Here is a 14,542-nt window from a genome sequence, read left to right on the forward strand (position 1 = left end):
GAAAACAGAGACTAGTATCACAGAGTAAGGGATTCATGACAATAACACATGGAGTTTTTGAAAAATCTTTGGATAGGTTTCAAAATGGTTTATGCCAAAATAAACTTATTTTTAAATTCCATTTTCATCAAGCTTTTGAAAGTACTCATGCATTTATGTTCCTAGATAAGCTCATAACATCACTTATAAACTATTAACAAAGGTTAGGGGTGTTGTCTGGAGTGGTTGTAATGAACTGCACAAATGGGGGACTTAAACAATGGAAACTTATTCTCACAATTCTCACGGCTCAGAGCCCGAAATCAAGGTTTCTGCAGGGTTGGTTCCTTCTGAAGGCCTCCACCTCGGCTTGTGAATGAGTGTCCTGTCTTCAGGTGGTCTTCCCTCTGTTGAGGGAACTTGAACATGACCTTCTCGCCTCTTCCTACAAAGACACTGGCTATCTTGGGTTGGGGAGCACCTTAGTGATTTCTTTAACGAAAGCTCATCTCCAAATTGTTGTATTATTTGATACTGGGATTTAGGACTTTGACATGTGAACTGAGAAGGAAGGGCAACACGATTTCAGCCCATACCTTGCATGAAAGGCAGATTAGCCGACTATATTGGTGTAACTACCTTTAGGAATCAGCCTTAGCCAAGAGGAGAAGGAGTTTTGTGAAAAATTTCAAGCTAGCAGTTTTAATTGGATTATCTATTCTTGATGACTTTGCAAATTTCTAAAAGTTGTGACATTTCCTCCTTATTCTGGAAACTTGAGGTGTGAGTTTTTGTAAGGATCATTCTTCCCTGTCCTGTTCCCACTTCCTTCCTGAGGCTTTTCTTGGGAATGATACTGAAGATCTCATTCACCAAAACAGCAGCCTTCCTATGGGGAAATGCATTGCCTGCCTCAAAATGCGTCCCTCAGTGTGCATCCCAGGAACAAACACACTGTCATCTGCAGGCTTGGAATTGAGAGCCAAGTTCAGCCTGTTCTGTGTTGGCTGTAGGTTGGAAGCTACTTGTGAGGTTTCTAGGGCCAGTCCAAGCTGATTCTAGGGTTTTAGAAAGGGCTCCCTACGCTGTGAGTGTAAAAGCCAGGTGGCAATTCTGGAGTAAGCAGTGTTAGGTGCATGGAGACAGTGGGACAGACACAGAGGACACATCAGGGGCTGGGCTGAGGAGGGGCTGCAGAGGCGGAGCGGGTTGTGGGGGTGGGGAGAGACAGTTCATGGCTGAGATGGGGGAGCAGAGCAGGCTGAAATCCTCCCTTGTTTTGTCATTTTGCCTCACCTCTTTTGCCCTCACTGACAAGTGATAAGACAGGTGTTTGAGGCAGTGGAGGGGATATAAGGACACGGAAGGAAAAAGAAGGAAACAGAATTGTGAGGTCAGCAATAGCTGGAGGAAAAAGGAGCTGAGACAGGAGCAGGGAAAACGGAGTTTCTGCATCAGTGCAGCTGGGGGTGTCATCCCAGACATACCTAGATGGGCATTTCAGTCCTGTGATCCTCACAGAAAATTCACAGACTCTTTAATGATTTGTACTTTTGTGGGTTTCTTTTTATTTCACATGGTCACTATTTTTTTCCAGTTGAAAAAAAAAGTATGATCACAAATCAGAGCTAAATGAGTTTAATTACATTCAAATTTATTTCGAAATTATGAGACTAGAGGCTACTTCTGGAAACTGTCTTTTCTCTAATTCTGGAAAAGCACAAACTTTAATTTTGAACAAAAATAAAGCATTACAGAAATGTAGGAATAAGTTTTTCTGTGAATATTTGGTGCATACTGGATGGCACATACAAAAGCTCATGAAGTCACTTAGAAAAGTATTTGAGTTTCTTCTAGGAATGACATTCTTCACATTTGTGTATCTCTGAGTATTTATTGCACAGGATGTCAAAACAGCTTCTCCTGTGTACACAGGCCACATTCTTATGACTACCTTCAGGGATGTGATTCTAGATAAATAGCTAAGTCATGGTATTATTTCTCTTTTGTTTCCTCTTTTCTATTGTCTATCAGTACCACCGCATGGAGCACATAATGGCGGAAAAGCATCATGCCGGCTAAAGTGAGGTTTTACCTGGTCTGAAGCAATGCTCTTTGCCCTTCAGCATCTTAGGAGCTAAGTGGGGTGACAGCCCTCCCAATTCTCAGCCCATATGTCAGGGAAAAGGACTGTTATATGGCTCTCTAACGATGATCACACAGTAGAGTTTCTTTCCACTAAAGCACAGAGCACCGTGGTCTGTTCATACTCTGCATATATTAGATTTGCTGTCTGGAAGGTCTGTGCCATCTGGGACCTGCTGGGGCTGGGCCAAGAGGATCACCAAAGGTCCAGTTTCTGTGGTTTTTCAGGCAGCTTGGAGGCAATGCTGCGTGGGTCTAAGAGGTCTTTACAACAAGAGTCTTAATGTACGTGACTTTTGGGGTGGGAGAAAATGCTTTGAATCTGGGACGACTTCAAAGGGATGGTGAGAGGAAGCCTATGGAATAGGAAACACAATGTGGACAGGGGAAAGATGCACACTTTCATAAATCAGCCACTGTATGTATTTACAATGTGGAAAGGGGGAGAGTAAAAGTGGAAGGTGGTCGGTCTCTTTGTATTGCTTGCTTTGGAAGTAACTCATTCTGCAAACATTTAGGGAGGGCCTGATGCGTATCAGGCACTGACCTACATCTTGGAACACAAAAATGAAAAAAAAAATAAGCAAATCCCTTGCTTTTGTTTATGCACTCATGGGATGACATATGATACAGGAAAATCCAATAAGTATGGAGTGTGTGATCTCAGAAGGTGACAAGTGTTATGGAAAAAAACTAAACCAGGTTTAAGACGACAGAGGGTCAGGAGGAATAATGACATTTGAATTGGCATTTGAGCAGAGACTTGGAAGAAATGAGAATGGTACATCCGGGATACAATTGGTAGAAGAATCAGGGAGTGCGAAGAGCCAGGAGAGGCAGCGAGGCACCTGAGGAAGCAGACAGGCTAGAAGCAGAGAGTGGAAGGGATTGCAAAGCAGTGATCAGAAAGGAAACAAGTCAGATTGTGTGAAGACATTGTGCTTTCAGTGAAGGCTCTGTCTTCCACCCTGAGATAGGAAGGCAGTCACTGGGGCATTTTGAGAACTGGAAAATGCTCATACATTCAAATATTCAGTGAGCCGGTGTTTCAGACTTAGTGCTATTCTGCATCTTTGGGAGATAAGGGTGAACATGAGCAGTAGTCCTTCAGGAATTCCATTTATTGGAGAACTTGTTCCCTAATGAGAGGACATGCCAGGCTGGGAGCAGAGAGTGAAAGGTTGACACAAATGTCTTAGGTGTGGGCAGTGACTTGGTCGAGTGCTTTGAGCAGCACTGGAAGATGATCTAAGGCTCATTTTTCAGGATTCTCCCCAACAGCTTCAGCTGCATGCTCTGAAAAAGGCCTTCTTGAGGGTGGGTTTACCATTCTCAGAGATCTGAAGTGTTGACGCCTGCCCCTGGTGCACCTGTGCTCTATAATAAAATTGAACACTTTGGAAGTATCGAGGTGAATGGAATTGGAAACTTCTTTGGATACGTTTTGCAAGGGAAAGAGGAAGAGAGTCAGAAATGATTGCTTGAGGTAGGAGTGGGGGAGGGGAGCAGGAGGGCAGAGACTGGCATTCATGGGGTTGGTGACTCTGAGGGACAATGTGACAGGACAGAGACTATGTGTGCAAGGGCAGGTGATTGAGTAAAACAATGTAAATGAGGTAAACAAAGAAGTGATAAAAAACAGTGGCAGTAGTTGGCAGGGAAACAAGTGAATTTGGGCAATACTATAGAAGCTAAAGCACTACCAATTAGTACCAAATGGAATAAAAAATATGGAGACAGGATATCCTCTGTGTGACAGTGTTTTCTGAATATCTGAGTGAACAAGTGTCCCAACACATTCATTTCTTCAGGGATGCTCCAGAGAGTCAATTTTCCTTCAGGTTTGATTCTCTGGGATACCCTTATGGAAACAACCCTTTATTTTCAGCCAATTTTGTTTCCCTGAACATTTGGCTATTGCTTGTGAAAAAAAGAAAGAGCAAAAGAGTGCCTATCTTATTCCTATTTTTTTGATGTTGTTGTTGATAGAAAACATGTAAATATTTTACACTTTCTACTAGAGGTTGGCAAAAATTCTCTCTAAGGATCTCAAAAATAATGTGTTAGATTTTGCAGGCCATACATTCTCTATGGCAGCTACTCAGGTCTGTTGTTGCAACTCAAAAACGTCCAAAGGCAGCAAGTAAAGGAATAAATGTAGTTGTATGCCAATGAAACTTTATCTACAACCCACACAGTGTGCCACATGTGGTCCTTGAGCCACAGTTGATCAATTCTAGCATCATGATCAAAATGAGCCCTCCTTTTTTTTTAATTTTTACAATGACATACTTTGGTTTATTTTATATTCATTAACTTAACCCACCACTAAGTAAAGAATTCAACAAATAGTAAGGGGGGCTGTTTTCAACTGTAGAGACAAGAGCTGTAAACAATAATCAGATCTTAAAATGTCAATTTCACTCACATACATTACATTTCTTTGTATTCTGTCAGTTACCACAGATCAAGAAGATTCTTTTATGTGCAACTACTTGCAGTTGAGTTGATGTAATTCACTTTCATTCTTATTCTGTATCAAGTTTTACACCAAAATCAAATGGATTAGATAGCAGAATTTTTTTGAAGGATAAACTTCTCATATTTTTCTTTTCTTTTAAATTTGTCTTTTGTGGACTTTTAGGACAGATTTAGAAAGTGTTAAAGCTTTTAATTGTCCACTTTCTTTTCCCTGAAGGAAATAAAATTCATAATTTCTTGTGTCATTTTTATGCTACAGCAGCTATGTCATCAGTAGTTTTCCACTGCAAATGTAATAAAAAAGTGAAAATTAATTTTCTATCGTTTGAATCAAAGTGTCCCTATGCCTCTATGTGGTGCTCAAGTAAAACTGTAAAGTTAATGGAATATTATAATCTGCAAGATGCTCTTTTGTTGAAGAAGGAATATTGGCTCATCTTCTATGGTTTGAAAGGTTTATGGCAACAGGACCAACTAAATCAGCAATTAACAGTGAAAACACCAGATAAAAATGGATCAATCCCATCCTCTTTGACTGAGAGCACAGAAATTCCTATCAGAATTCTCAAAGGTTTTTCCTGTCTCATTTTTAATACGTAACATAAACAAATGCCCTTGCTTCTAAGCCATGGATTGCAACGAAATGAGCAGTTTTTAAAAAGAGCACATTTACTCTTTGCCTGCATGGGAGTGATTAAAATGTTGATAGCATACCAGCATCCCCAAGCTTCCTGACAGCTGCCATTGCTATTGAGGTCAGCCATAGAGCCTGGGCAAGCTTTATTGGTAAAGTACTCTGCTGGTCACAGACATTCTGCTTCCATTTCACACTAGCATCTGTTGCCATATTTTAGAGCGTTATTCCACAAACTTTGACAAAGATTCTGTACCCTATGTATTTTCTCCTCCATCAGAGCAGCATTGGGTAGATTTTCAAAGACCATGGATTTTTCATTCCTGGAAATTAACACTGTATTCTGCTTCTGGTTTTCTTAGAAGAAGAAAAGATTTTCACTTCTTATTACAATCTACATTCAGGAAATGAAAAGTACACTGAGTTGGAATTCTTCTTTTTGGCAGAAGGGGAAATGAATGCTTCTCACGAGCCTCCCCAAATAAGACTGGCAGCAGGCATCTTTTAGGCATTTCCAAGCTGGCCTCAATCTGTGGGGACGGAGCTAGTACACGTCATTCCCTGATGACAACAGCTTCAAATGTGGTTGTAGCAATGCTACTGAGATAGCCATTTAAAAAGAGAAGCATGCAAAATCCAGATTTGAAATTCAATAAGGAATTCAGAGAAAAGTCTAGCTTTCAGAACATCCCCTAGTAAATGAATAAGTGAATAGGCAAACTATTGCATAAAAAAAATCTATAAGACAACCAAGCGAAGCCTTGCTCACTAACATCTGAAAATAGCTCCGTCTGGAAAGGTATGCTTTTAGACTAAGAAAGCAGAAAAAACTAATTAGACAAGAAGCAACCGTGAACAAACATGTTAGCAGAATCAATAACTGGAACTGATCAGCTATTTCTTTAATTGTACCAGCTGGGCATCCGTGATGTGCTTAGTAGAGCATAATTACCAGTTTCTATCTCATAGCAGAAATCTTTTCTTTTTTCCTTCTTTTACATAAATAGCTTGTCATTTGTCATTTGGTAAAAATAAAAATAATAATATTTTAAAAATTGAGAAATTAATGGAAAATGAGATGACATCCCATGTAAGATGATATTTTATGAATAATTAGAAGGAAGCCAGAAGTACAGTATGCACTGGTGCTAATAAGAATGCAAGCTATCAAGGACATGCAACTAATTTCTCAATTTAAAGGCCATTATGTGCTCCATGTGCAAGGCTGCATTATTAAAAGTAGGCACAATTTGCTTTGCTATTTTAGCATGAGTTCCGTAGAGTGTTCTCATTTGTTGAACTATGATTGATTTGAGCCCAAAGCATTGTGCCTACTGCAACTTGAAGGACCTGTAATACAGTTGTCTTGTACCATTAGGCAGAATTAAGATGAACTACGATTTGTGTGAGTAAAAGGAGTAGAGAAGAGAAAGGTTTCATTGGTTAATTCAAAGCAAAAAAAAAAAAAAAAAAATCCTAGCCCAATTGATTTGTACACTTTTCCCTCCCGAGTGACAGCAAAACAAAGGTTTGTAAGCATGTAATGGACTGCAAAGACCAGTGTTTAAAAGCCCAAGTTTAGCTGTGTGCAACCAAAGAAAGCTTATCGTTTCTGACACATTGCTGTGGGAAACTAGCCTCTTTAGGGCAGTTGTCACCTGGAAAAGTGACATGTTAAAGAAATATGTATATAGGGAGTGAAGGGCAGAGCAGGGATATTGGAAGATTCTGATAAAAGTAAGGATTTACTGACACTTATTCAAAACTTCCCTAAGATAAGCTTTTTTAGAAGAAAAATGTTTCCTCAAATTGTTTCAAACAGAAAGAAAGAACCCATAATAAATGACATGACACATTTGCTCCTAGATGGAATAAGTTTATTGGTACAGAAAAGAAAAATAAAGTTTCAAATGGCAAAGGATTCTAGGTTCATTTTTTAATTTTTTTGAGTTCCATTATTCCATGTTAAATTAGAAGGAGGACTGCTTTACTCAGCAGCTATAACTCACTGACAATTGGAAAATGATGCTACACTGGGACTTTTGGTGCCTGGGTTCCCAATTCTTCCATGATATGCAGGAAAAAGAACCCCTGCACGGTTTCTCTTCATTACCAACAATTTAGTTCAACTTGGTCAGATTTGTTTCAGTTAGGTGCGATTTGACAAATACTTTTTATGCAAACACTATGCACCTACCTGTTGTAACACAATCATCTTTGGAGAGCCCCAGCACTTCCAATCCAGAAGGGAATTGTGCCTTTCCTTTCTTCCAGGCTCTCTAAAGGCAGAGTAAACGCAATATATTCTGATCTGGATATAAGGAACCAGAAACTGCAGGTTCTGTGAACCTTATACCTTGAGTTTGCCAGCTAAACTGGCTGGAAGAGGGAATGGAGAGAGCCCATTTTTCTCATCCATAATCAGCTTCATGACTTTTGATAGATTATTTGGCCTTGCTGCAGGCTCATGAGTCTCATTTATGAAGTAGAGAATACAATATTTATTTGTTCCATAATGTTTCTTTTTTTTTTTTCAGAGAGAGATTTAAAAGTTACAGAGTAGCACAAAAATAATAAAACAGGTGCCTGGCTTCCCAATGTCTATAATTCAGCTTATATTTTGAAATATTTGTTTCAAATAACTTTTGTGTACTTTTTCTAAAACAGTAAGTTGTGGTTGTGTGGTGAATGTCAGCTAGAAAACTGAAGAGCATGTGTTTTAAATATATTAGGTGAAAGTAAGAGGCATTTCTCCTAAAACATAGGAAGTACAACATGTAGTACCATGTATACTCTCTAGGTCCCTGTGCATAAGTCCATGGAGAAATACTCTTTGTAATCAGATAATATCTGGGTAATTGCTTTAGTCTATATGATGAGGCATAGGAGAAAGTAGGTGGCTGGAAGAAGAAAATAAATATGTGTCACATACCACAAAATTTTATCTTTGGAGTGCTTTGAATGGAGTGCTGGCTCCATTCTAAGAGTTTTATATTTTTCAATGTTATGTTTGGGTGTTTTATCCTAAATATCTGAATTTTGTATCCTAGGTCTACATCCCTCCAATCTCCTCTCCATTCCACTGTCCTTGGAACCATTGCTTTATTCTCTAACTCTGTGTATTTGGCATTTGTTTTGGTTCTACATAGAAACGAGATAATGTGGTCTTTTCTTGGTGTTTTTGGCTTATTTCACTTAGCATAATGTCCTTTAGATTCATTCTGTTGTGACAAATGGCAGAATTTCCTTCTTTTCTAAAAATTGAATAACATTCCATTGTGTATATATGCAACATTTCTTTATCCATTTTTCTGTTTACAAACACTTTAGTTTTTTCCCATATCTTGGTTATTGTGAACAATGCTCCAATGATCATGGAAGTGCAGATATTTTACAAGATGATGATTTCATTTCCTTTGGGCATATACCCAGAAGAGGGATTTCTGGGCTATATAATGCTTGTATTTTTTATTTCTTTATATCTTTTCACTTTCAATCTATTTGTATTTTTAGATCTAAAGTGATTTTCTTGTAGACGTTACACAGTTGGATGATAAGTTTTGCTTCCTATATGCCTGAGTGTTTCTGTACCTTATTTTGTTTATTGTCTTGTGTTTAGCTATTTTTTTGGTAGTGAAATATTTTCATTCCCTTCTCACTTTCTTTTGTGCATATTCTATACCTACTTTCTTTGTGGTTACCATGGGAATTACACTTAACATCATAAAGTTATAACACTATAATTTGAATTTACACCATATTGACTTCAAAAATGCAAAAATTCTGCTCTTTTAAAGCTCCATACTCACCCATTATTGTTGTTAATGTCCCAAAATTACTTGTTTATTCATTATGTGTCCAATAACGTAAATAATATTTTTTAATGGAAAAACTATTTATAGGTAACAAAAATGTAGAGTTAAAATTCTAAATTACAATAACATTAACTTGTTTTTTTATTTCATAAATGTGAATTTACAAAGTGTAACTTTTGTATTGTTGTGGCTTCCACCCCCAACCTCCCTCCCTCCCGTGGCCCTCCCCTCTCCCTCTCCCATCCTGCCCTTTATCGAGTTCCATTTTCAATTACCTTCATATACTGAAGATCAACTTAGTATATACTAAGCAAGGATTTCAACAGGCTGCATTCACACAACCGCACAAGGTATAGGGTATTGTTCGACTAGTAGTGTTTTTAAGTTTCATAGTAAAACGCATTAAGGACAGAGATCCTACGTGGGGAGCATGTACCCAGCGACTCCCATTGTTGATTTAACAATTGGCAATCTTATTTGTGACGTCAGCAATCACCTGAGACTCTTGCTATGAGCTGTCTAGGCTATGGAAGGCCCTTGAGTTCACCGACTCTGAACTTGTTTAGTCAAGGCCGTGTCACAGAGGAGGTTCCTTCCTCCCTTCAGAGAAAGGCGCATCTCTCCTTGATGGCCTGTTCCTTCTGCTGGGGTCTTGTTCACCAGGGTCTTTCATTTAGATTGTTTTTTGCCACCGTGTCATGGCTTTCCATAATAACATTAACTTTTATAATTATTTCAAGACTCGTATTTATTTTTGGCTAGAACTGACTCAATTCAATCAACCACAATTTGCCATTCAAGCCTTTCCCAGCATAATTTTTTTTTCTGAGTAGGCAAAGAGAGTCCTGGTGTTCTCTGTGCTGCCATCTTCTCCAATTCCTCTCACTTCTAGTATTTTAACAAAACAATTACCAATTACAGAGAGTCTAACGTGTTCCTTCACCACCACCACACTTCCTTTGCTTTCCCAGCGATAGTGTATGATCTGCAAGTCTACCCTTTATAATTTTTTCCCATACAAACACAAGGAGTCAAAAACAGTACAATGTACTGTTTGTATGGTTAAACACATATCTGTACAGACATACATATACACACAACAATAAAAAGCTGCAAACAATGCAGATGTGTTCTGTAACTTTGGTTCCACTGAACAATTTATACATTTTTTAAATTATACTTTATTCCCTTCATTGTTTATTGTATAAATCTGCCAAATTCATTAGATTATATATTAGCCTAAATTTGAATTATGTAGTTCCTAATTTTTCATTATTGAAAATAATTTTCCTGTGAACATTATTCTATCTATCTTAACTGTGATAGGGTTTTTCTAAGTGATATATATATATATATATATATATATACACACACACACCTAGAAGTACAATGTCTGGGTTATAGATTACAGATTTCTCAACATTAATTCTTACACTCCCTGTAAAACAATAAGCTTACAGAAAATTTCTTTCTCGTGAACTGAAAAATCACTGTACTTTTGGTCCAAGATATGTTGGGATTTTTTCCTTCTTCTTCAGATGACAGATGGGTGTAGCCGAATCTATGAACGAGTGTACGTGCCCCAAACGTGCAACATAAACACGGAAGCGATGAACAGGAGACTCATAACCAACACTGGAACAGGGCCAACTTTGAGCCCGGGGGAGTCTTCGGTGTAGAACCGCCACATGCCCCCGGTGCCGGCGGAGGTCGTGCGGCCTGCGCTCCTTGTCCCACAGCTGGCATTCTTCCTCTGCCAGACGGTGGATCCCGCCGCACGCGCGGCCACTGCTTTGTTAGGAGAGCGTCCTGAGGAGCCCATTTTCAACTTGATGAGATTTTGCCAAATATTTCTTCAAGTGTCAGTTAATTTACATTTCTAGAACAGCTTGTAAATATTTCTATATCCCTATATTCCTATCATAACTTGAAACGGCAGACTTCTTTATTTTTACTAACCTGAGATGAAATATGTATTTCATTGCTTATTTGGTTTAAATGTTCTTAATTGTATTTGCCTGGCTAAGTCAAAGTGATCTTCTTTCAAGACCTGAAATTATGAGTGGATTTAATAACAGCAAGAAGAAGGAGTTCATCTAGGAGTAGCACCTTGTTGGGACCACAGCACTGGGGATGAGAGTAGAGGCCTCAGGGCAGCACTGCCGTCAAAGTTTTTGCGTGATGAAGTGGTTTATTTCTGCACTTGGCAAGCCCATGATAAAATCCAAGGCACACGTGGCTATTGAACACTGGACATGTAACTAGTGTACCTAGAACTGAATTTTTAACTTTGCTTAATGCTAATTAATTTAAATTTAAACTTCCGTAGCTACTTGTAGCTAATTGCTGCTGTATTGGACTGCATAACTGTAGGCCAGCCATTCATATCCCAGCTCTGGACACACACATTTGGCTTAGCAGTTGAGGTACTCATTGGGACACTGGCGTCCCATTTCAGAGTGCCTGGGTTCAGGTCTTGGTCCACTCCGGATTCCAGTTTGCTGCTAATGTGCTCTCTGGGGAACATCAGATGATGGTTCAAGTGGTTGGACCCCTGCCACTCATGTGAGAGACCTAGATTGAGTTTATGGCTCTCCTCTATTTAGGGAGAGAACCAGCTGATGGGAGCTCTCTTCTGGCTTTCTCTCTTTGCCTCAAAGAAATAAAAAATAATTAAAGCCTGGACCTTTTTTTTTTTTTTTCAATCTCAGCTCTACTACTTGATATTTGAATTTGGGAAAGTTACTTATCTCTCCATTCTCTGTTTTCTCTTCTGAAAATATGGGATTTTGGTAATTTAATGAATTCCAAAAAATATAAAGGCTTATAATGTTGCCTGACGTACAGTCAGTGCTAAGTGAATGTTCTTATTTACTTTTGTAGTGAATATTTTTATGTTTATTTGGTCATTTAGATTTCTTCTTTCCCATTTCACTGTTCATTTGTCTTTATCTTTCTGAATTACTCCAAATGAAATTAATTTTAAGGAAATGTTTGTTAAAGACTTCAAAGTATATTTGGTATGCTCAGAGAAAAATAAAAAAAATGAAACCTAAGAAAAGTGCAGACGAAATATATTTAAGATTAAAATTTTCTGGTATAGTTCTATTAAAATTTCTAAAAGGATGGCTGGCATTGTGGTGTATTGGGTTAAGCCATAACTATAATAGAACAGGTTAAGCCACTGCCTACAGAGCTGGCATCCCATATAAGAGCACCAGTTCAAGTCCCAGCCACTCCACTTCCATCCATCTTCCAGCTAATGCACCTGGGAACAACAGAAGATGGCCAAGTGCTTGGGTCCCTGCTACTCATGTGGGACCCCAGGATGGAGTCCTGGCTACCGGTTTCTACCTGGCCTAGCCATAGCTGTTATGGCTGTTTGTGGAGTTAACCAGCAGATGAAGATCTCTTTCTCTGTTTATCTCTCTCTATCTGTCACACTTTCAAACAAATACAAGAAGAGAATGTAGAGGGACAAGAACTGAGATTTTTCCAGAATGAAAAGAAATAAACTTCTGAACAAAAGTGAACTTTAGGCCGGCACCGTGGCTCAACAGGCTAATCCTCCGCCTAGTGGCGCTGGCACACCGGGTTCTAGTCCCAGTCGGGGCGCCGGATTCTGTCCCGGTTGCCCCTCTTCCAGGCCAGCTCTCTGCTATGGCCCGGGAAGGCATGGGAGACCAGGAGAAGTGTCTGGCTCCTGGCTTTGCATCGGCATGATGTGCCCGCCGCAGCGGCCATTGGAGGGTGAACCAACAGCAAAAAGGAAGACCTTTCTCTCTGTCTCTCTCTCTCTCACTATCCACTCTGCCTGTCAAAAAAAAAAAAAAAAAATGAACTTTAAATGTCAAGCTGGATAAAACAAGCCAAAGCCGCGGCCGTTGGAGGATGAACCAACGGTAAAGGAATACCTTTCTGTCTCTCTCTCTCACTGTCCACTCTGCCTGTCAAAACAAAACAAAACAAAACAAAAACAAAACAAAACAAAACAAACAAAAAAAAAAAACAAGACAAAGCCACATCTAGAAATATGGTAGTGAAACACAAGAAAACCAGATAAAAGGCCCAATCTGCCACATCTTATTGGTCTTATAAACCCTCTCAGTTTATGTGTTAAAAATTCTCTCTCTTTCTGGAATGGCAGAATCTGAGATTTTAAGTTGGCCATTTTCCCTCTTGGCACTGTGAGGATGTTTGCTCATTGTTTTCTGGCTTCTATTATGACTCATGAGAAGTCCTTTGTCAGTATAATTGTCATTCTTTTATGGTAATGTACACAGTAGTTACAACCAATTTAAAATGTTTTTAAAACTTTCATTCATAATGGCAACAAAAATATAAGGTGTCTAAACATGAACTACAAATATGTGTAACACTTCTTTGGAAAAAAATTCCAAAACATTTATAGATAGGTCGACATAACCTTATGGATGTTCCATGCTAATGGACAGGAAAAACCTTACACATCCTTCATTGTTAAAAATAAGTCCTGTCGGCCGGCTCCGCGGCTCAATAAGCTAATCCTCCGCCTGCTGCGCTGGCACCCCGGGTTCTAGTCCCAGTCGGGGCACCGGATTCTGTCCCGGTTGCCCCTCTTCCAGTCTAGCTCTCTGCTATGGCCTGGGAGTGCAGTGGAGGATGGCCAAGTGCTTGGGCCCTGCACCCGCATGGGAGACCAGAAGAAGCACCTGGCTCCTGGCTTCGGATCGGCGCAGTGCACTGGCCGCAGTGGCCATTGGAGGGTGAACCAACGGTAAAGGAAGACCTCTCTCTCTGTCTCTCTGTCTCTCTCTCTCTCACTGTCCACTCTGCCTGTCCAAAAAAAAAAAAAAAGTCCTTGTAAATTCCACTAAATTCTATGCTGACACTTCTTTTAATATAATGTGGAAAGCTTATTTTATAATTGTGCTAGAATCACTAAGGGCCAAAAAATATGAAAATTTACAGGAAAATGAGGGAGTGATAACCTGTCCTACGTGGTAGAATGTACATGATGGAGCATCTAAGTAAGAGAGTTGTGCTATGGAATAGAGCAGGAAACCTATGTTAATTTTAGCGTTTACCTGTTTTAGCAATAGCTTTCTTTTCAGAAATTTTTTCTTTGTAGATTTGTGGGAAGTATCTGTTTCTGTTTTATTTTTTGTTTTCTGTGAAGTCTTAGAGTTTAAGATTCTGAGACTCCTCCACCAAGGACCTTTTGCTTCCAGTTTAGAAACAAGTCTTAAGATGTGTTTTTGGAACACCTGCTCTGTAGTGATGTCCAGGGTGTCACATAGCCAGTGCGGCAAGCTGCTTGATTTATGATTATAGCAATGTTCAGGAGCAGCTTCCTTTACAGCCTAAATTCTAGAACCCAGTTGGGCAGCCTTTTTTCTCAGTCTCTATAACAAGCAAGTCGCACCAGTTCCTGAGTCTTCAGGCATTGAGTTCCAGTACTCTTTTTTTGTAATCCTGGTCTCCATTTTCTTTCAGAAATTAGGCCCTC

At 39.3% G+C, this 14,542-nt stretch overlaps 1 protein-coding gene across 1 annotated transcript; it reads right to left on the reverse strand.

The window, feature by feature from the left end:
• Nucleotides 1-10,467: 10,467 nt before the first annotated feature.
• On the reverse strand, nt 10,468-10,876 carry LOC133767582 (protein transport protein Sec61 subunit beta-like). The gene has a single exon (XM_062202021.1). It carries the CDS (start codon nt 10,874-10,876, stop codon nt 10,616-10,618), a length of 261 nt encoding a protein of 86 aa, XP_062058005.1. The 3' UTR covers nt 10,468-10,615.
• Between the last annotated feature and the right edge of the window lie 3,666 nt (nt 10,877-14,542).

The sequence above is a fragment of the Lepus europaeus genome, chromosome 1 (assembly GCF_033115175.1).
Source record: "Lepus europaeus isolate LE1 chromosome 1, mLepTim1.pri, whole genome shotgun sequence".
In the NCBI taxonomy this organism is placed as follows: domain Eukaryota; kingdom Metazoa; phylum Chordata; class Mammalia; order Lagomorpha; family Leporidae; genus Lepus; species Lepus europaeus.

What these genes read in the sequence shown, in the direction of transcription:
- LOC133767582 (XM_062202021.1), bottom strand. Translation starts at nt 10,876, where the DNA reads ATGGGCTCCTCAGGACGCTCTCCTAACAAAGCAGTGGCCGCGCGTGCG.